General features: G+C 39.8%; 3 protein-coding genes and 1 long non-coding RNA gene across 13 annotated transcripts in view; 2 read left to right on the forward strand and 2 right to left on the reverse strand.

Annotated features, from left to right (window-relative positions):
• The window catches only part of LOC113022003 (N-acetyltransferase 8-like), an 8,470-nt gene extending 121 nt beyond the window's left edge, over positions 1 to 8,349 (reverse strand). The window contains exons 1-5 of one of the 10 annotated variants that reach the window (XM_080301128.1): positions 7,993 to 8,349; positions 7,729 to 7,767; positions 5,980 to 6,052; positions 1,921 to 2,027; positions 1 to 1,570 (exon numbers count right to left, since the gene is read on the reverse strand). The exon at positions 1 to 1,570 is cut by the window's left edge and continues 121 nt beyond it. In XM_080301128.1, the coding sequence (XP_080157254.1) occupies positions 888 to 1,559 (672 nt within the window). In that variant the 5' untranslated portion in view covers positions 1,560 to 1,570; positions 1,921 to 2,027; positions 5,980 to 6,052; positions 7,729 to 7,767; positions 7,993 to 8,349 and the 3' untranslated portion in view covers positions 1 to 887. Of the gene's footprint in view, positions 2,028 to 5,979; positions 6,346 to 7,728; positions 7,768 to 7,992 lie in introns of all 10 variants that reach the window. The other 9 variants (XM_026166952.2, XM_080301129.1, XM_026166953.2 and 6 more) reach the window with 9 other exon arrangements.
• Positions 2,104 to 5,966, forward strand: LOC145428648 (uncharacterized). The gene is made up of 2 exons (XR_013908960.1): positions 2,104 to 2,527; positions 3,791 to 5,966. It is a non-coding gene; the product is annotated as an uncharacterized LOC145428648 (long non-coding RNA).
• Positions 8,350 to 16,882: 8,533 nt separating the features above from the next.
• Positions 16,883 to 19,174, forward strand: LOC113022004 (uncharacterized). Its single transcript, XM_026166954.2, has 6 exons — positions 16,883 to 17,192; positions 17,345 to 17,493; positions 17,603 to 17,676; positions 17,786 to 17,878; positions 18,040 to 18,138; positions 18,357 to 19,174. The coding sequence occupies exons 1-6, from the start codon at positions 17,085 to 17,087 to the stop codon at positions 18,521 to 18,523; spliced, it is 690 nt and encodes a 229-aa protein (XP_026022739.1). The 5' UTR covers positions 16,883 to 17,084; the 3' UTR covers positions 18,524 to 19,174.
• Positions 19,175 to 19,632: 458 nt separating this feature from the next.
• On the reverse strand, positions 19,633 to 21,789 carry LOC113021999 (adenosine receptor A3-like). Its single transcript, XM_026166942.2, has 2 exons — positions 21,311 to 21,789; positions 19,633 to 20,969 (listed from the first exon to the last, which is right to left on the reverse strand). The coding sequence occupies exons 1-2, from the start codon at positions 21,637 to 21,639 to the stop codon at positions 20,324 to 20,326; spliced, it is 975 nt and encodes a 324-aa protein (XP_026022727.1). The 5' UTR covers positions 21,640 to 21,789; the 3' UTR covers positions 19,633 to 20,323.
• Between the last annotated feature and the right edge of the window lie 27 nt (positions 21,790 to 21,816).

Raw genomic sequence — 21,816 nt, forward strand, 5'->3', positions numbered from 1 at the left:
TCATAGCCAATCACAACATATTCTAGATGTAAAACTTGAGTTTAAACGGCATATTAGCAAATGTACTGTATTTACTTTCCAGCACTGTTTATGGTGCAGTTATATTTTAAACATCTAATACTTCCTTGTAGAAAAGGAAGTGAATGCTGTATAATATCAGAAATAAATTATTTTCATCAAAGGAGCTTCAGTGTTACTCAGGTCAGTAGCGCCCTCTGCTGTTCACATCCATATCCACAGTATAGATTTGGGTACAACATACTGAATTTAAAAATCAAATCTTCATTTCATAAGCAAATTAAAATCCTTGTTATTAAGATTTTTACATACTTTGTATCATGTGCTTACAATATGTTGTGTGTACTGTATTTTAAAATGTTTCTCCAAATATTGGTAATTAATAGAAAAACATTTAGACATTATACATTAGACGTTATCTCTCGCATAATAAGAATGATGAATTTTCAAACACTATTTGTTACAACTACTAACGCCTGTGGGCGTATACGGAGATTTTGAAACGTATTTTTTTTCACTTTCTTTTTTTTTTTTTAAATAAAAATAATTTATTAATTAAAACAGTTAAAAGTGGTCAGTACAACTGATTATGTGAAATCATCACTGAAAAGTACACATTGTAAGGATTAACTGTTAGTGAATCATGGTGTAGTGGGAGGAAACCAGAAAGTTTTTAGTAACAACATCTTGCTCCTTACATTCATATCTGTTCATAGAGTCCTACAGTGTACATCAAATTTGGCATTTTTTCACACCTAAACCAGAGGGTTTTGGTTACAGTCAAGTTTAACCAAATCCAAATATTAAACCACTGTTAAAGAGGAGCCAAGCATGAAAACAACACACTGCTGATGAGTGTTATTTTACATTTACAAGTATTTTTCCATCCTTATAATAGTGACCCTGGCCAGTGAAATGATCCAATGAGCTGCCTGTGCTTTGATATGAGACTGGACACGGTTAAACCCCACTTTGCTGTACAGGGCCACAGCTGCCATTTGGGTGGAGCTAGTCTCCAACACCACCTTGGAGAAGCCCCGTTCTTTACAGAAGTCAACCGCAGTCTGAGTCAACCTAAAGCCGAGGCCCATCCGTCTATACTGTGGGAAAATGATCATTCTGAACATTTCCCCATACTTTTCTGTCCCACTGTGTTTAGCTACCACAGCCACCATACCAACAACCTGGGCTCTCGCTCCAACCTCAGCCTCAGCCACCCAGAAACAGTCATCAGGTCTGCTGAGGAAGTTCCCAGGGATGTCCTGCATGTCGGTGCGAAGTTTATACCTGACGTAGTATGCATATACTTCATGACAGCAGCAGTAGATGAGACCTACCCAAGCTGCTGGGAACAGCACAGCCCCAAACACAGAGCCAAGGAGATAACCAACAACACACAGAGTCGAGGTGATGGTGAGGTAAAGGGGACTGGTCATGGCGTTATAGAAACATGGACGGATATGCTCCAAGGTGCCAGTACTGAAGAGGGTGAGCACTGTGTCCTTGTCTGCAGGACGGTACCGACGGATCACCAGCTGCATGACGAAAGTAACTACAAGGAAAATCATAAAACAGTGAGAAATGCTGTTGTTATTTACACTACATTACTAAGCATGACCCTTAAGGAAAATTATTTTTATTGTTTTTTACTTAGTTTCCTTTTTTGTAATTTAATTTGATTTTATTAAGTCTGCTTATCTGTAGCACTGTTTATGGTTGTGTTTAATATAACATTTAGCTGCCATAAACAAGGAATTTCCAGATCCTATCACCTCTCTTGTATTATACAAATTATCTTGAGGCAATTGTTGCTGGTTAAAAAACAAAAAAGTGACTATAGTGACTATATGAGTTGCTGTGTAATAAATTTGTCTGCTAGCCAGATTACAATCGCACAATTACCTCTGCTTTACGTTAGTGAACTTACACAGGTTGATCCTTCACGGAGAAGAGTTCACACGAAACAATGAAGAAGCGCAGCAACACTGTGAATCAGCTCAACTTCTAGACTGGTTAATAAAACACAAAAGCAGCACAAAAGCTTGACTCTCACAGCCCATGTAATACTTCGATGGGATAATTCGGTTCAAAGTACAGCTGTAAAAGTGTTAAACATCATCTACTGTTACACTAACTGTTACACTATGCTGGTTAATAAAACACAGCTTGACTCCTACAGCACTTATAATACTTAGATGAGGTGATTAGGTTCCAAGTCCAGCTGTAAAAGCAAGCAGCAGCAGCCAGAGCGGATATATTACATCATATCTTAAGGCAGACCTTCCCAAAGTGTGGGGCCCGCCCCCTAGGAGGGGGGGCGCTATGAAAAGGAAGAGAAAAAAAATCAAACCAAAGCTTGGACACTGCTAGCACGGGGCGCCTCCACAAACGCAAATCAGGAGATGAAGCATAGCTAAATATGTTTCCAAACCAACTTCATTCTAAGCCAAAGACTAGAAAATATGGTGAAGCATATCTTCCCTTTGGTTTCACCTGCACAAGTGCCAAGGTAGGTCTCCCCTGCAGAATTGGTCTTTCCTTCGTCAGGAGCAGCGCTGGGCTCTTCAAATCAAACAGTATCCCACATTCTTGATTTTTAGTTCACAAACACTTGTTGTAATGACTAACTACTCCTGACATTTTGGAGATGTTAGCTCTTTACACAGTAAAGTTACAGCGGGATACAAATAACATCAGGCTGATCCTGCTACGATTTCTTCCCCCTGTACAAATCACGGACAAACAGCATCCAACAGTTGTTTATGTTTTTGAACCCATTTTGCAGAGGGATTGAAAATTTTATTGATAGCAATGTTGAATATTATTACACAGGAAAAAAAACAACTACATGTAAAATAATTACACCGTGACGCCTCTGCCTTTGTAAATGGAGGGACAGTAACTGCGCGTAAAACCTGAAGATTGTCAGATTAACAGTATTTTGTCTCTGTCTCCCATTCTGCAATTCATCTCATGTAAACAATTACGTGGCGCACAGCGTGACGTGAAAAAAGGCACATACCTTTGACGTTGCGTGATGAACTCTGTATTCCTCGTCCACACGTAAACGAAAAAAGGGAGTTTTAAGGAGTGATTCCAAACGCCGTTTACGTGTGGACGAAACAGCTGCGTTTTCAAAAATACCCGTGTAGGTGTAAAGAGTTAGTAGTTTATTTCCTTACCACCTGCAATTTATTGCATATTACTTGTATTTGCTTAACTGTTTACTAAATGTTTGAGGTGTGAAATAAACCGCAATGGAGAAAAATATGGGTGTGTGTGGTTGGAGGATATGTTCGTGCGTGCGTGTGCGCGCGCGAGGGGGGCGCGAACATTTTTCTTGTAAAACAAAGGGGGGCGCAGCAAAAAAAAGTTTGGGAACCACTGTCTTAAGGACCTTGTAGTACCATATCACCCTATTAGAGCACTTCGCTCTCGCACTGCAGGCTTGTTGTTCCTAGAGTATTTAGAAGTAGAATGGGAGGCAGAGCCTTCAGTTTTCAGGCCCCTCTTCTGTGGAACCAGCTTCCAGACACTTTCTCTACTTTTAAGATTAGGCTTAAAACTTTCCTTTTTGCTAAAGCATATAGTTAGGGCTGGACCAGGTGACCCTGAATCCTCCCTTAGCTATGCTGCAATAGACGTAGGCTGCCGGGGATTCCCATGATGCATTGAGTTTTTCCTTTCCAGTCACCTTTCTCACTCACTATGTGTTAACAGACCTCTCTGCATTGAATCATGTCTGTTATTAACCTCTGTCTCTCTTCCACAGCATGTCTTTTATCCTGTCTTCCTTGTCTCACCCCAACCGGTCGCAGCAGATGGCCCCGGCCCTCCCTGAGCCTGGTTCTGCCGGAGGTTTCTTCCAGTTAAAAGGGAGTTTTTCCTTCCCACTGTCGCCAAAGTGCTTGCTCATAGGGGGTCATATGATTGTTGGATTTTTCTCTGTATCTACTGTACAATATAAATCTGCTGTTGGGATTTGGCACTATATAAATAAAATTGAATTGATTTGAATATACAGCAGGTAACAAAAACAGAGACTTGCAGGCTCCATTTCTACCTGTTCATGTTTCTACAGTAGAATCATGCGGAGATCGCTTTAAAGTCTCTTTGGGTTGGTTTTTGTATTTGCTTTTTGTTCATATGTAATTTAATAGAGGGGTATAGAGGGTGTTGGTGTGTAGGACTGTAGTCTGAGTTGAAAACTGATGAGTTTTGGGAGAAAGCATGACATCAGTTTTTTGGGGGTCGAAGTTTGGAAGAGTTTTATATATTGTATAACTAGCTTTTGAAAAGGGGCACATAGCAGGCTGAATAACAACAACTCACATTCGTCAATAATCTAGTATGGAATCGCATCATACTATAAATAAAAAGAAACATTCTTTTTTCTCCGCATTGTAAAGTTATCATGTCGTGACAGTAGAATTGGTCAGTTTCAATATTATTACGGGGCCAACATTATTACGTGTATGATGATGCTTGAAATACACCACACAGAGATGTGAGGAACAACAGCAGGGTTGGCTCCATGGCCTTTCTCTGTTTCTAATATAAACAGTATCAGTGTCTCATCTTTGGCTTCCTGCTGCACATCTTAGCATCCTTCCATTAATACAATCAAACAAGCAGAAGCAATGTCTGAACTACAATACTTCTTGAATTAACAACCGAGGGATTTCCCTATTCTGGGTAAATATATTATGTTAGTGATAAAAACAAACTTATAAGAAAACTAGTGCAATGAAACCAAAATCACAGTGAGGTTATGATCTACACTGCAGTCAGACACTAGGGGGCAATAGAGAGGGGGTTTTGTTTTGGTTTGTTTTTGCTGTCATTGCTGTCGTAGGGCAAACGTGGGGCAAATATGTTGGTATGGGACACATTGCTCATAGGATTTTAGTAAGTGAAGGAAATATTTAATTTAAATCAACCTTCCAAGGTTCCTTGTTAAATAAACACAGTGACCATAAAAAGGTGAAGTTCAGTAGCTATAAAACTGTTATTTCAGTTTATGGTTTGTGTATTCATCCTTTAGATTACAGACTGACTGTGTGGTTACATCTTAACTATTTTTGGCTGTTTTAACATGAATGTTTTCTTCTTTTTGAACTTTGCTTTTTGACTGTTATTTGTCAAGCTGACTGACCTTCCATGTACAACCACTAAATTGAATTACTTAAATTTGTTGGATACTTTGATTTTATGCCGTCTCAGGTCCACTTTTTGTTCAACACTGATAAAATCCAAATTAAATTAATAATTTGTTCAGATTTTATTTATTATAAGGAACTGTATTTTCAGAACTGAATTTTTCAGGTTACAGCCTTTACTGCTTTATTTGAATTTTGGTTTAACATAGAAAAGACTTTAAGGGGAAAAAACTCTAAATAGACTTGCTTTTAAAAATCATATTACACATTTTTACATTTAATTTCTGTTTTACAAAAGACTTTTATGGATTTTTATTTTTATTTTTACAAGTTTACCTTATTCAAAATGTTATGTGGTCATGGTGACAGTGGTCTGACAGTGGTCTGTCGCCATGACAGTATTTTGTCTTTGCATGAGACTGTTAGTTATTTCTGGACTGGTTTATTTAGGTTTATTTCCTGAGTGTGTTATTTCGTTATGCTTCTGAGTTTTCTTAGTTCTCTGGTCCTTGTTTAGTTTAGGCAGTTCTTATTTTGTCCATGTGTCTGTCTGTCTGTCTGTCTGTCTCTCTCTCTCTGCGTGTTAGTGATTTCCTGTTTAATTGTAACAATCACTTGTCTTTTGCATTGTGTTCATTTTTGCGTCCCCTGTCTTGTTAGTCAGACTCAGATGTGGATCTGGCTGTCTAGCTAAGTTCTTATTAAGGTAATATGACAGCATAGTTTAAAAATAATCTTATTTTAATGTCACAAATGTTCTTCAATAAACTGGTTGTTGTCGTGCACTGATATTAACACTCACGGTATGGCTGAAGGCTGCTTCTCCTGTCACTTCTTTATCCCAAGACGTTGATTCTGTTCATCTGGATGTAGCGCTTTAAGCGGGAGAAACATTTCATCACTCATCCAAGTCATTTCTTTAATCTCAGCTGACTGCAGGTTTCCCCAACCTAAAGAGTACATTTGCACAATGACTAAATCTACCCCACTGAATGAACAATGGGTTGTGAGGCCAGCATTGTAAGATGGCACCCTTAGGCCCCTTCCGCGATTCAGAGATGGCCTTTCCCTTTTCACATAAATGGTCTCCTTGACTCCTCGCTCAAACCAGCGTTCCTCCCTGTCCAGGATGTGTACATCCTCATCATTGAAAGAGTGTCCACCTGGCCTGTTGAAGGAAATAGAGTGTGAAGTCCTGGCCCGACTAGTCAGGTCTTCTGTGTTGTGCCAGCTGCTATACCAGAGTTTGCCCAATGTATAAATCATGACAATCCTCCTTGCACTTAACAGCGTGCACTATATTACTCTGTTTGTGTCAGGGGACCCGATCGTTGGGGTAGATCAATTTTTGGCCCATGGTGTTTAGAAAAAATGTGTCTCAACTGTTCCAATACTTCTGACACATAAGGGATCAGGCAGCAGTTGTCCTTCTCTCCTAGATCGGCTATTATTTTTATTCTCCCAGGGCACTCCGGCTTCCTCCCACAGTCCAAAGACATGCAGTTACTGGCAGGGCTGGACTGGGACAAAAAAATCGGCATTTTGACTAGAGACCGGCCCACCAGGTATTAAAGCCATAGAGCCTTTGAATGAAAACAAACACTGTTGTAACAGTGATGTACACTGTCTTGTTGGTATATGTATGATTTCTATACATTTTACTTCAGATAAAAACTTTGGTTGTAAGATTCAGATAATTATTTAATAAAAGTGAGATATTTTAAATGAGAAGAAGAAAGAAAAGTATTTCTTTGTGCCCCCCTTTCCCTGTTAATGCCCTACCTGGCCCCCTGGCAAAACTTTGCTAGACCCGCCCCTGCAGTTACCAGTTGTCAGCTACAAAGGATCCTGGTGTTATTTGTCTCTCAGAAACTGTTCATAACTTCCCTTCGATAGCGATTCCGTTTTTTACGGGACGGTTGGCAACACTACTAACCTTATGAATAAAATAAAGTTCACTATTAGTAACATCAAAGCACCCACCCAGCTATATAGAAACTCCGTCATGCTAGCTAGTGCGCAGTACGAGTTATTGTAACTGACTGTAAAAAGTCAGCACAACGAAAATAAACTCCACCTAAACTTGGTTTATATCTGACCCAGATAGACTGCAGGTCATAACTTCTTACCTGAAGTTCAGTACACCTGATACTCGGCCCGGCGGCCGCGTCAGGTCTCTCCTCCTCCTGCCTCCACTTTCCCTCATCCACCTGTTGCCTCTGTGGAAGCTCCACCATAGCCACCACCAAACAACTGAGTTATTTTTACACATCGACCAGCATCTGGCCAATCCAACACCTTTTATTGTTTGTGCTGTTACAAAAAACAAACAAACAAACAAAAAACATCGGCCCATAAAAATGAAAAATCACCATCGGCCCACCGGTCAAATGCCCGGTATGCCCGTTGGCCATTCCAGCTATGGCTGCTGGGGTTAGGTCAACTGAAAACACTAAATTGCCCATAGGAGTGAATGTGAGTGTGATTGGTTGTCTGTGTGTTAGCCCTGCGACAGACTGGCGACCTGTCCAGAGTGTACCCTGCCTCTCACCCTAAGACAGCTGGCACAGGCTCCAGTGCTCCCGCGACTCTGAAAGGAGAAGTGGATGGATGGATTTATTTATTCATTCCACATAAAATGTAAAAAACAAATTATAAAACACAAAAAACAACTATTTACAATTCAACTTTTAACTATTTCAACTTTTTCCTTTTAAACAAATTTAAAGTGAAGAACACAAAACACTGCAAACCAAACTGAAATTATTCTAGATTTTGCTTCTTTTCTTGGTGTCACTCATTTTCTTGACTATACCTTTCTAACGTGTCAATGTTGACTCTTGTTGTTGCCCCTGGCTCTCTTTCTCTCTCTTCCTCCTGCACTGTTCATGTGCTACTGCTGCTGTGAGTGTAACTACCACCCCTTCCCCCTCTGCTCAGCGCAAACACAAGGCACAAACACATATTGGCCAATCACAAGCGGCGTGAAGTAAAAAAAAAGAAAGAGAGAGGGTGAGAGAAAGAAAAAAAACACATGGCTCCCAATAAGGAGCCGGCTTCCGTTATTCACTTCAAGGAGCCGGCTCTACCCATATGGAAAAGATATATATAAATCTTATAAAGTTTGTATCTGTCTTGTGTGAAACTTGTATGAAAAGCATACAAGAGTGAAAACAGATATAAGATCCCTTGAAAAGTTATATAAATGAAACGTGTGTGTTTTGGACACTTACTAAAACAATATATGAAAGTATTGAGAAAGTGGCCACTTTCATGAGTAAATCATGTAAGCCTTATATGATTTACTCATGAACAATGTTCCCTCTAATTTTTCACGTGTCTGAGCGAACACACAAACTCCCTGAGCGATCCCTTGGACCACTGTGAGCGACATCAGACGTGTGCACTGTGGTCACGCCAGCATCTAATCCATCCAAGTTATATGGTTTATTAAAATAATCAAATTACAGCGTTTACATTTATGTTAGACTACTTTTAATTAACTGCTTTAGCCCATTTACAATGAAAATGTAAAAAAAAATCTTGTTCATGACCTGTGTAGTATGTTAGCTCTATTGGAAGTAAAAATAACTTGAACTCCAATTTCGAAAACACAACTTTTTTTTTAATTTTTATAAAGCTCTGACTTGTATTATGAGTCTGTGGTCTGGGAGAGAGTCTGTAACTCTGTTTCCAAAATACAGTATATAATGACCAATGCTGGCCAATTAATTATATAGTTACTTCTTCAAAAAAGTAACAGAGTTTGGCAAACAAAGTTTTTTGCAGCTATTTTTTTTAAATGCAGCCAAGGCATTTTTAAATAAACATTTCAAACTATTTACAGAACAATCAGCTGTTCTGCATCAAATCTGATGCCACACAAATTATTTGTGCCACTCCAAAAAATAATTCCTGTCCATTATGAGATAAAGGAGAACAACAGCCTGATACCTGCAGGCCTGACAGAGTAGATGTATCACTCCTGTATCAGTCTGTAACATTCAGCAGTCGCCTCATTGTTCTGACACACACAACAAAACTATTGACTACACTACACACTAACGACACAAGATTTGCGCTAAACGTCGCAAATCTCTCACATCTCAAAACACCGCAGTCACTCCTAAAACTTCCCCCGTTTCTTAACAACTAGATGCCACGTTGCCATATCATTTTTTGATTGGTCGACGAATTTGATTGGACGAATAAGAAAGGCAGAGGGGGGTGGGGTTTGTTTTTGTTCACAGGCGGAGAGTGCTTTCGAGCCTTTTTTCTTATAAAACGCCGATTTAACCGTTTCTTCCTGCAGTAAATATAAACAACGACAGTATTCAGGAAGAAAACCAAACATTGCATTTTTTTTTATCACAACTCTGGTTTTACGTGGCCTATCAACACAATTTAAAAACTGGTATAAAGTCCACACGTTTTCCGTCAATTGTCCCGTCCGTCTGTCCTGCTCACATCTCCAATGGTTGTACACGTTGTCATTAACGTGGCTTCACTCCACATCAGCCACGCCCTTTGCCAGCTAAAACACCGGTGTCGGCACATAAGGACGCTGTTATAGCCTGTCAACGACGTTGATTGGCTGCGCATATAGGCATTATTGGCTGGACTATGGGATAAGGTGGCATCGTTCCCAAATGGGAGCAGCCAGTCACTTACTGACTAACACTGCAAAACAGAATTGTTAAAGTATTAATTTTAATTTCAATTCAGGTTAGATTTTTTTTGTGTTAAGAGACTGTACAGGCAGTGCGCAATTGCGCACGTGCGCCGCTTAGAGGGAACATTGCTCATGAAAGTGGCCACTTTCATGATCATTTTCACGGTCATTTTCAGTAATGAAAATAGAGTTTGTTGCGCTAATTTGACATGGGATTCTGCCTTTTCCAAGTGCTTTTAAATTAGGAACATTTTTACGTGATCAAACAATGAAATTACCTATAAACAAGGTCACAGAATGGGGAAATATGAAGCATAATATGTAAATGTACAGAAATATACAGTTAACAGTTGGTTTAAATAATAATTGATTGCATGCCCTGGGACAGACTGACAGAGGCGAGGCTGCCATATCGCACCATCGGCCCCTTTGGCCATCACTAGTAGGCGGTAGGTGAAGAGTCTTGACCACGGACACAACGACGGAGAGTGTCCGAGCTGGGGCGCGAACCGGCAATCTTCTGATCACAAGGCGAACTGCCAACTCTTGAGCCACGAACGCCCTAACTAGCAATGATAATAATACTTATGTGATGTAACACAAGCTTAGAGGGATCATGTTATATACTTTTCCATAGCATTACATTTGAATTCAACAGTTAAATCTTTCAAATAACGGACAGATATTTGTGAAATCATGATACATTTGTGAATGTATTTTAACAATCTAAATATGCATATGTACAGACAGATACATTTAATAATCATGACAATTATGTTGTATTACATTACAGTGATTTAACGTTAATTTACATTCAAAATGTGAAATCAAAGTCTATTTACGTAACTTTAATGATATTCTAGAAGAACAGAACATTACTATCAAATTCACAGTAAAATACCTTCACATTAGGGTTTTTTCCTACGGTCGCAGCCATACCCGCGACCTTGTTGTTGTTAGTTCACATTCATTGGCCGATGCTTAGCGTCATGTTATTTAGATTAATTGCAATTCCTACCTCTACATTTCTTTTTCAAAATATATAATTAGCACAGCGTGTCCGTGCAATGTTTTATATTGTGGCATACAGAGAAATCTTAACAAAGAAGCTCACAGAGAGAGAATGAGCTTGTTATTTAACCCTAAGCTGGTAGGGGGAGCTCTTTGTTAAAACCTTTGCCGGTGCTACAATGTGCCTCAAGGTTCAACAACAGCACAACAGAAGTCACTCATGGTACAGAACTCTCTCTGCAAAACAACAACTGTCAGTGACTCTGCACCACGGCGTAAACACAACATTCAAGATAACAGTTAAAAGTAACGCAACCATAAACAATAAAACAATCAGAATCAGAAAGGGTTTTACTGCCAAATGTTGAGCAGGTTTACAACATTAGGAAATTGCTGCGGTGCTTCAAATCAAATCAAATCAAATCACTTTTATTGTCACATCACATGTGCAGGTACATTGGTACAGCACATGTGAGTGAAATTCTTGTGCTAACATACTGTCATAAATTGCGCTTAAATAGACATGAAAAAATAAAAGTAAGAATAAGAATTAAAAGTGCTACGTAGAAAGATATATACATGAGTGCAGGTGGTGATCAGTGCCAAAACATGGAATGATGCAGTGAACACAGCGTAGGGTCATGTGTTAGTGGTGGGAACAGTCGTACGTTTATTGTTCATGTGTCCAACAGCAGAGGGGAAGAAACTGTTCTTATGGCGAGAGGTTCTGGTGCGAATGGACCGGAGCCTCCTGCCTGAGGGGAGCAGGTCAAACAGACTGTGTCCAGGGTGAGAAGGGTCAGCTGAGATCCGAGCTGCACGCCGCAGTGTCCTGGAGGTGTACAGGTCCTGTAGAGATGGGAGTCTACAGCCAATCACCTTCTCAGCAGAGCGCACAACACGCTGCAGTCTCTGTTTGTCCCTGATAGTGGCTCCAGCGTACCACACGGTGATGGAGGAGGTGAGGATGGACTCGATGATTGCAGTGTAGAACTGCATCATCGTCCGTGTTGGCAGGTTGAATTTCTTCAGCTGCCTCAGGAAGTACATCCTCTGCTGGGCTTTCTTGATGACGGAGGTGATGGTGGGCTCCCACTTCAGGTCCTGAGTGATGGTGGTACCCAGGAAGTGGAATGAGTCCACAGAGGTGATGGGGGTGTCAGTCAGGATGATGGGGGGGAGTGGGGCTGTGTGCTTCCTGAAGTCCACAATAATCTCCACTGTCTTCTGGGCATTCAGCACCAGGTTGTTGTGGCTGCACCAAGACACCAGACGTTCAACCTCCCTCCTGTAGGCAGACTCATCCCCGTCCGAGATGAGCCCAATAACGGTGCTGTCATCTGCAAACTTGATTATCTTGACAGACTGGTGGGTGGAGGTGCAGCAGTTGGTGTACAGGGAGAAGAGCAGAGGAGAAAGAACACAGCCCTGAGGGGAGCCGGTGCTGATGGTCCGGGAGTCCGAGACATTCTTTCCCAGCCTCACATGCTGCTTCCTGTCCGTCAGGAAGTCAGTGATCCACCGGCAGATGGGATCAGGCACATTCATCTGGGAAAGCTTGCCTCAGAGATGGTCTGGAAGGATGGTGTTGAAGGCAGAGCTGAAGTCCACAAACAGGATCCTGGCGTAGGTTCCTGGGGAGTCCAGATGCTGCAGGATGAAGTGTAGGGCCATGTTGATGGCGTCATCTACAGACCTGTTGGCTCTGTATGCAAACTGCTGGGGGTCCAGGAGGGGGGCCGTGAGGGTCTTGAGATGGGAGAGAACTAGGCGCTCAAATGACTTCATGACCACAGATGTCAGAGCCACGGGTCTGTAGTCATTTAGTCCAGTGATTCTAGGTTTCTTGGGGACAGGGATTATGGTAGAGGACTTGAAGCAGGCAGGCACATGACATGCCTGCAGTGAGGAGTTGAAAATGCCAGAAAACACTGGGGCCAGCTCGTTTGCACAGTGTCTGAGGGTGGCAGGAGACACACCGTCTGGGCCGGGAGCTTTCCGAGCATTCAGGTTCTTAAACTGCTTCCTCACATCTGCTTCATGAATATGAAGAGTTGTGGTGGGAGGAGGTGGTGTGAAATCCTCTTTTGTGTGGGGTGAGGAGGGGGGTGTTGTAGGTGAACAGTTTGAAGGTGGTGATGGCTCTATGGAGGGGGGAGAGGTGGGGGAATTAGTGTCCAAAGTGCCTCTACTGTTGGGGCCGTTGGAGGTGTGAAGGCTGCCTGATGGCTCGTCAAAACGGCAGTAAAAGTCGTTAAGGGTGTTGGCTAAGAGCAAGTCATCAGTGGAGTGGGGGGTTTTAGGCTTGTAGTTGGTGATATTCCTAAAACCTTTCCACACAGAGGCCGAGTCATTCTTTGAGATCTGCTGCTGCATCTTCTCAGAGTGCTGATGTTTAGCAATGTCCACTTCTTTAGTGAACCTGTACTTGGCCTCTCTGTAGCAGTCCCTGTCTCCGCTTCTGAATGCCTTTCTCTTTTCCAGCCACAGCTTTTTGAGTTTAGGAGTAAACCAGGGTTTGTCATTGTTATAACTCACCCTGGTGCGTGATGGCACAATGCTGTCCTCACAGAAGTGGATATAGGAGGTGACAGTGTCCGTAAACTCGTCCAAGCTGTTAGAAGCAGCCTTCATTGTGTCCCAGTCTGTAGACTCCAAACACGTGCGAAGCTCCTCCACAGCCTCGTTGCTCCACAGTTTTTTTGTCCTCACGACAGGTTTGGAGAGCTTCAGCCTCTGTCTGTACATCTAAACAACAAGAACATCTAAACAACAGCACATGTCCCAAGGCATGATGGGAGACATTTCTGGATGTATTTTTACAATCTAAATATGCATATGTACAAAAAAATATATTTAAAAAACAAGTAAATTGTGTTTCATTACATTTACAGTGATGTTATGTTATTTTACATTTGACGTGTCAGATCACAGTCTACTTATGTAAATGTAATGATATTCTAGAAAAACAGTACACAACTGTAAAATACATAGTAAAATAATTTGACATTACTATTTTTTGGAACAGTGTAACAAAGCCCTCTTTTCCATTTCTTCCATGTACAAATTGGCCACAATGGGCGAAACTGGGGAACCCATGGCACACCCATGTTTCTGCCTGTAGTACTGACCCTTGTATGTGAAATAGGTGGAATTAAGACACAGTTCCAAAAGCAAATACAACCGGTCGGTGCTGTGGTTCTGCTACTGAAGTTGGGCTCATCCTGTAATCTCTTACGGACTACCTCCAATGCTTCAGTGACTAGAACACAAGTGAAGAGTCATTGTAACATTGTACAAAACCATTGTTTCATCTGCCCCCATAATAACATCTCTCACCTTCTCAACAAAATCCAAGGTCTTCTGGACGTGGTGTTCAGAGCTGCCTACCAGCGGGTTGAGGATCAAAGCCAGAAACTTTGAGATGTTATAGGTGACTGAGTTGATAGTACAGACAATTGGTCTTAAAGGTACACCCTGTTTATGTATCTTTGTAGATTCCCCTGGGCATAGCCTGTGGTATGAGGTCCAGTCAATAACATTGTCTTGTTCTAACTGCTTCAGGCAATCTATCACCCTCTTCCTGTAACCACTTCCTAGGTTTTGTTTCAGGGGGTCATAAGTATTTTTGTCACTGAGCAGTGACACAGTTTTTCTCATGATGGTCTTTCTGGTTTAGCAAAACCATGCAGAAACTCTTGTCTGCTGGAAGGATGATAATGTTCTTGTGATTGCTATGTGATGTGAGTGCCTTCCTCCCCTCCATGTTGATGTTGGATGCTGGGGGCTTTACATTGGTGAAACAGGTCGAAGCTTTCGTCTGTAGTTGCTCTGCTTCCACGTCTGCAGTTTTGCTGTTACGAATGGCTTCTGTTTCTGTGGCTGTGTTCCACTAGTGGAATTTGTCTCGGCGTCACAGAAATTCACGGTTCGGTTCAGTTCAATACTTTGGTGTCACGGTTTGATATTTTTTCAATACAAAAGAATGTTCATGCCTTTTTAATTTGTCATTTATTAAAATTATAAATATATATTTTAACTCAAAAGTACAGTTTTTAAATTTAATGTTACTGAAACAACAAAATAATAATAAAAAAAATAAATCTATCTGATTGAGAAATCACTCATCTTTGGAAAAGAGAGTTTATTACAGAGAAATGGCTCTTTCCAAAATAAAAGCTATACTATACGCTTCTTCTGGGCTATATTCTCAGCAGCATATTAAACATATCAGGTCCCCATAAGGAGAATCATGTGCTGTCTAAATGACTCGGGTAAAGTTTGTAGCATGTGTGTTTGTTGTTTTTGTCTGCTTCCACTTGTCTTTGCACTAGGATGATGTCGGCGTAAATGTGCTGTCATATTCGTTGTGTTCCCACTAGTGCTGTCAGCGTTAATCTCATTAAAATGACGTTAACGCCATAACATGGCAAATCTCAGAGTTACTGCGGATCGCCCCGTGCGTGGGGCTGGACAGTGTCAATAAGTTAACGAGCAAACTGCGCTAACGCACTAGTTCCCACCAATGTAATTGAGCATTGCGTGGCACATCTGACATGCTGTTTTACTTTTGTCCATGACGCGCTTACCATCAGGGTCATGCTTAACATGAAAACCAAGATAGTTCCAAACGCCAGATCTGAATGAGGGTGGGGGAGGCTCAATTTCGGGTAGCGTTGAGGCAGTTGCCATGTTGCAACGAGCTTAACTTCTGTCTCGCTAGCTTGCGCTGCGCTCAGTGGATCTGCGCTCCACAGTGCAGCCTAGGCCGAGTAGTCGAACGCAGATCCACTGAGCTCTCAACACAGACAGCATCGTCAGAAGAAAAGTTGATAACATAAATTAAAAATTTTGTATTGTTTGATACATATGCGTACCAAACCGAAAGCGCTGTATTCTTTGCTATGTGACAGTGGTATCCAGCATAGTGCAACCTTTTCAGTCCATTCAGCATCTCAACTACACAACACCTCCCATCAGGACTGGGTGTGCCCAGTATATTCTGTAAGTTTCCCAGTCTAATCTGCATGCAAAATGTAAGACAAGCTCCCTTCAAAGCCAGTCTACTGTGCTGATGCCAACATGAAGTCACAGCTTCCCCAGGCACAGGTTGACAGTAGTTTTCCGCACAGGTTACATGAACTTCAAATCTTATTGAGTGAAATTGTGTATATTAGATACGCATCAATCATACAAGGTTGGATTGTTATAATAAATATGATTAACTGAGCATATTTCACTCATCTGTCTATAACTTAAAGTTATTCCTATCATGATCCTTGTCTAGACTACATGAATGCTGCAAACACTAAGTTATGCCAGCGTGGAGAAGAGCCGAGCCAGTTGCGTAAAGTGGCCTTCATGTGTGTAAATACTTTATGTGAAAGTAATTGACTCTTAAGTGTCTTAAATGGTACTTCAGAAATATAGGCTGTGGTAACTCCCAGGTAGCCACACAACTTCAGTTTCCTTTAGTAATGTCACTGCGTTATTTCTCTTTTCTTTACAGTCAATGTGTTTGCTCTTTCTCATTGAGAATTGTAATGTGTTTTTGACTCCATGTGCAGCAAATCAGGGTATAGAGCTCAATCATGTTGATGCTTTATTGTGTTGTTTTAGAATAACTTAATAAAAAAACTATTTGGGCTGAAGTGAAGGTATTTAGGTAAAAATTAGACAGGCTAAACAGACTACAGTAAATATACAGAGTACAAAGTACAAAGTGCAAAAAAAGTGCTTATATCTGCAGTTGAGGGTAATCTCCTAGCCAAGATCATTACTTAAAAAAAAAAAAGCTTTTGGCTTTTAACCTGGATTGTGAACATGCAATATTGCTCCAGTTTCCTAAAGCACACAACCTTTAAAAGCATGATGTTGCATAAATATGAAAAACTTCAGCATAACTGACCCCCCCCCAACACACACACACACACACTCACTGTATTTTGTAGCTGTGAATGTATTCATTTAACACATTTTAACCATGGATTTCACATATCAGTGTTCTGTTATGTGCTTCTGCAAACCTAACTATTTTGCTGCACCATGTTTGACGAATAAACATCAGCTTGGTCAAATAACATCAGGGTTAACATGTGGTTATCTGTTCTGTAGCTGCCCAGACAGGGGCGGGTGGATGAAGCAGAAAAATAACTGGTTGGTGATGTTATTTTAAGGCAGAGCTGATACCAACAAGGGGCTTTAGAGAACACATATCTGTGAGGATGAAGACTTTGAGTGCTGCTCTTGTTTTGCTGAGTCTCATCTCAGTGGGCCAGCCTGCATCGCTGGCCTGTGAGAAGCTGTTAAAGCCAGTCGACCAACGTCCAGATGTAAGTGTCTTTCCACATTTGTTTTGTTTCAGCTGTTAAAACTTGCAATTTTTTTCTGAGATGTGATGGAGGGAAATATTCTGAATGGTTTTTTTTGTGAATTTCCAAAATAAATAATGAATCAATCAATTAAAACAAATCTTTTATTTCAGCTGATTGGGAGGTGGCACTTTATAGCTGTGTCCACAGAGTTTTGCCTGTCTTCAACATTAGTCAGTGCTTTATTTTCCCCAAGTGCCGCAGTGGATGTAATTTCTAAGGGCGAACCAAACCTCTATGGTGATACTACTTATTTGAAAGCGTAAGTAATGTTTTATTTTTTGTTTTTTAGTTAAATTAATAGCATTTAACATGGTAACATTGTTCAGCTGTTCTTTCAGGTGTTAAATCTGTAATGATGAATGTTGCAGGAATGGAGTTTGTATCAATGGAACCTCAAGATTTCTCTATGCAAACAGCAGCATATTTGAACTCGACAGTGAAAGTAAGAGGTTTTTCTTTTAAATATACTCTGACTACAAGCTGTAGTTCAATAACAATTTAATATATTACTACCATTTAAATACTTTAAATTACTTTAATGATTCCAACAGATGCCACAGTTGATCAACCAGACGTGCTGCTGCACACTGGCTGTCCTGACTGCCTCGTCTCTAAAGAGGATAAAAGTCATCTTTTGCTCTTCAGTAAGGTGGCAGGGCTGGGGGCTTTTAGACCATTCATAATTTGTAATTTCCTGTTGTAGTTAAACAAAAAGCAAAATGCACGCTGTGAGAAATACAAGGTTCAATACAATCCATCATATTATCACAGGCCTTTTATCTCAGATGTCGCACTGCTTCACCAGGTAGACGAACAGCTGTTTCTGCTGCTGAGCTGACGGAGTTTGAGACACAGGCAGAGTGTCTGGGATGGTCTAAACCCCAACTCCTCAACACTGATCATGGTGAGACTTTTACAGCAACCAAAAAAAAAAAAGGAACAGATAGCACATATGTAAATGATCCTCTTTCTTCTTTCAAAAATGTGTTTTTATGTCTTTTGGGCAGCATGATGATTTTATGATGGTGTAGCACACTCTGTGTCACTTTTGAGTGTGCATATATAAATCAGTTTAAGTTTTAACATTTCATTGTCATTTCCTTTCCTATATTCCATATACAGATTATGAAAAGTGTGTGCAATTTGACGAAGATATGGATGAGGATAAATTAAGCGAAGTGCTTCTGAGTTTCTTTCAGAAGACGCTTGAAAGGATGAAAACCACATATCACTTGTTAACCAAATGCATGGCAGAGGGTTTTATTTCATATTACCCCTCATTGTTTTAAGAACTAAATGTCCAGTGCATGCTGAACTTTATTTTCATATCTAAATATGACTTTTAATCTATATATGAATGCCTCTTTTAATTACTGAATTGAGCTTTTTTTTCTTCATTTAGAAGAAAAAGTTTTTTAAATAAAAGTCTGTACGTCCATGTATGTTAAAAATTTCTTTGCAATTTATGTGTGAGGCCATAGCCATGCTAGCAGTTCTATGAGGCTCCATATAGACATCAGTGTTTCGAACCATGTAATACAAATAACAAACAACTAAATATCAATGATAGGATAATAGTGCAAACCAGGTATTATGTTTACCATGATAATTTGTGGTGTAACTGTTAAAAAACAATCACAGATTGGTTTGTAACCTATTTTGGAACCACATTTGATGCATTTATTTTAGGTTCTAAATTTCTTTTCTTAGTTTTGTCTTATTTTAAGTTTCATATAGCCAGAAATTGGTGCTTTTAGCTCTTAAAAGACTCCTTGGCTCCAACATTTGAACAGAAATGATGGCTTATTGTAACTGTTGTTGTAAAATCAAAAGTAAAAGGATAAAAACAGATATTATTGTTTTTATATTTTCCACAAATTCTTAACAGTAAGTTGCTTTTCTTTGCTTTTACATTTCAATAAATATTTCTCAAATCCTTATGAGCTATATGGATTGTCATTTAGAACACCAAGAATTTTGGTTTATTATCTTTATGTTTGTTGTGATTTTTGCAGAGCTGCAAAGGTTTAGGAAAGTAACTTTGAGGTTTGAATAGAAAATGTGCATAAATTGTGCCGTGCATTTATGAGAAACCCATGAATCCATTCTCTTCCACTGGGCTGGAGGTTATCTCTGATTTAAAAAAAATATTTTTATAGTTATTTTTGTTTGTGAAATAATGGCATCATGGTCACATTCGCTATGGCCATCTGCACTATTCTTTTCTTTTCTTGTTACAAAAGATGACCCAGTTTTCCTGCAGAGAAACTTCATAATGAAGAGAAATTTTAAGTGCATTATAATTCCTCTTATAACCAATTCATAAACAGCTTGTGCTTTCAAACACAATGCTCCAGCTTTTTTGAACAATTTACAAAACTTAATGTGAACACTGAAATGGGAGTGTGGCATGGACTTTAATGTTGCTTATTCTTCCATAATCAGGATAAATCACATATGTTCAACACAGAATGACTATAAACCTTTCTATCTGCTTAAATGAGGAAATTGTTAAATATATATCTCTGTATCACATGCAGCATGTGATAAACTATTTGGTTGCACTGACAACCATCTTGGACAAACTAAAAATGTGCTTGACATGATACGAAAATTTTAAAGTGGAACTCGGAGACCGCTCATGAATGTAGTTGTCAGTTGAATGTCTCACTTCCTCTTAGGCTTTAATCTACTTTGGTAATACAAAATTAAGTGCACGTACAGTTGTTTCCTGTGCTGCATAGTTCCAGATGTGAGTAAGGATTTCCTTAAATCTTCAATACAAAGATAAAATCTTAAAGACAATATAGTTTTAAAAAATGCATGAAAACCAACAAAGCAGCAAATACAAAATTTACATGTTGTATAAAAAAAAAACTAGATGCAGCATAGAGATTTTAAAATATGATAAAACAAACCAATCAGATATCACAAAAAGTACTTTGTTTTATAGTAATACTTGAATAAAGTACACAAGTCAATGAAACAAAATATACTAATCCTTATACTTAGATATAATCGGGGGGGAAAGACAACAAAAAATCAGCCTTATAATTAGAACAAAAAGGCAAGAAAACAGAAATCTGCCTTCAGTCATTTGACACAATGTGACTGCTGGATCTTTTGTCTGTCATTTGGCTTGTCAAGGATTCTTGATTTTCAGCAACACGTGAAACACACTTTCTCCAGATCTTCAGATAAGCTTTCTTGATTTTTTGTATTTTGAATGCATACACAACTGGATTGACCGCTGAGTTAGCATGAGACAGAATAATACCTATATATAAAACTATTGGTGGTATATTTGTCACCTCACCAAAATAAACAAGGCAGTTCATTATGTGAAGCGGCAGCCAGCACAGGGCAAACAGAGCGAAGACCAGAGCTAGAGATCCTGCCAGCTTTTTCTCTTTTCTTAGGTAGTTCTGAGACAGTTTTTGAGCACCACTGCCTGGTTTCCCTTGAAGGTGTCCTTTTATAATACAGAAAACATGGGTATACAACGTGGCCATTACCAACAGAGGTATCAGATTCAGGGAAAAAAAACTGAAATAAACCAGGTATGACATGGGAATTACAGCTATAAACTGGCAGACAATTGTAGAATTGGCTGAATTAGACAAGGTTTGATGGTTGTACCACCCAAGCATGGGAGTAAAGCTGAGAGGGATTGCAACAATCCAACATGCTGCCACCACAAGACAGGAGTGTCCCTGTGTCACAATCCTTTTGTACCTATTAAAAAATGAAAACAATAAAATAGTCTCACAAAAAAAATTAAAATAGCATAAAATGATTTTTTTTTAAAACAAAATAAATTGTTAGTGAAGTACTGGTCGATGTGATAAAATGATATAGTAAATGGTAAATGGTCTGTATTTGTATAGCGCTTTACTAGTCCCTAAGGACCCCAAAGCGCTTTACACATCCAGTCATCCACCCATTCACACATACCATATAAACCACAAAGTCCATAATTACTACTTCCTACTACTAAATTACTATGTTCACTATTCAACTATGAGTCATTTTAGTTTGTTTTTAAAAAAATGTGTCTTATTAATCCATACTCTTACCTGAGAGGGATATACACCCGGAGGAAACGGTCAAGCGAAATAGCCAACAGAGACAGAACTGAAACGAGGGTGAACAGAATGACCACACAGCTGATGAAGAGACACGTATTGAACGAAGTCTTCACCCGTCCATCCACCACTACAGCCAATGGTATGGCCACACATCCAACCAGAAAATCAGCCATAGCCAGAGATGCAATAAGGCAGAATGTTGGCTGTTGAATGCTTTTAGTGGTCCAAAGTGCCAAAATGACCAGCATGTTACCCAGACAGCAACTAACTGCAATAAGCACTTCAACCAAGGTGTAAATCATTACTCCCAAATTCATTGTGCTTTCTATCTGGCTGATGATTGTCAGTTGACGGTGCAGTATATTTGAGTGTGAGTCTGAGCTTCAGTGTGGTATGTAAATCTATATAACATTTGAGGAAGTCCTTGGTCTCTTAGCAGCAATTTTTTTAAATAACACATACAAATAGATATGCATGTAAGAGGATGCAAAAGA

Source organism: Astatotilapia calliptera, chromosome 5 (genome assembly GCF_964374335.1).
Source record: "Astatotilapia calliptera chromosome 5, fAstCal68.1, whole genome shotgun sequence".
Taxonomy (NCBI): Eukaryota; Metazoa; Chordata; class Actinopteri; order Cichliformes; family Cichlidae; genus Astatotilapia; species Astatotilapia calliptera.

What these genes read in the sequence shown, in the direction of transcription:
- LOC113022004 (XM_026166954.2), top strand. Translation starts at nt 17,085, where the DNA reads ATGAAGACTTTGAGTGCTGCTCTTGTTTTGCTGAGTCTCATCTCAGTG. An exon ending in ATTTGAACTCGACAGTGAAA is followed by an intron (nt 17,677 to 17,785) that starts GTAAGAGGTTTT and finishes TGATTCCAACAG; the next exon opens with ATGCCACAGTTGATCAACCA. An exon ending in AAGTCATCTTTTGCTCTTCA is followed by an intron (nt 17,879 to 18,039) that starts GTAAGGTGGCAG and finishes CTGCTTCACCAG; the next exon opens with GTAGACGAACAGCTGTTTCT.
- LOC113021999 (XM_026166942.2), bottom strand. Translation starts at nt 21,639, where the DNA reads ATGAATTTGGGAGTAATGATTTACACCTTGGTTGAAGTGCTTATTGCA. An exon ending in CGGGTGTATATCCCTCTCAG is followed by an intron (nt 20,970 to 21,310) that starts GTAAGAGTATGG and finishes ATTTTTTAATAG; the next exon opens with GTACAAAAGGATTGTGACAC.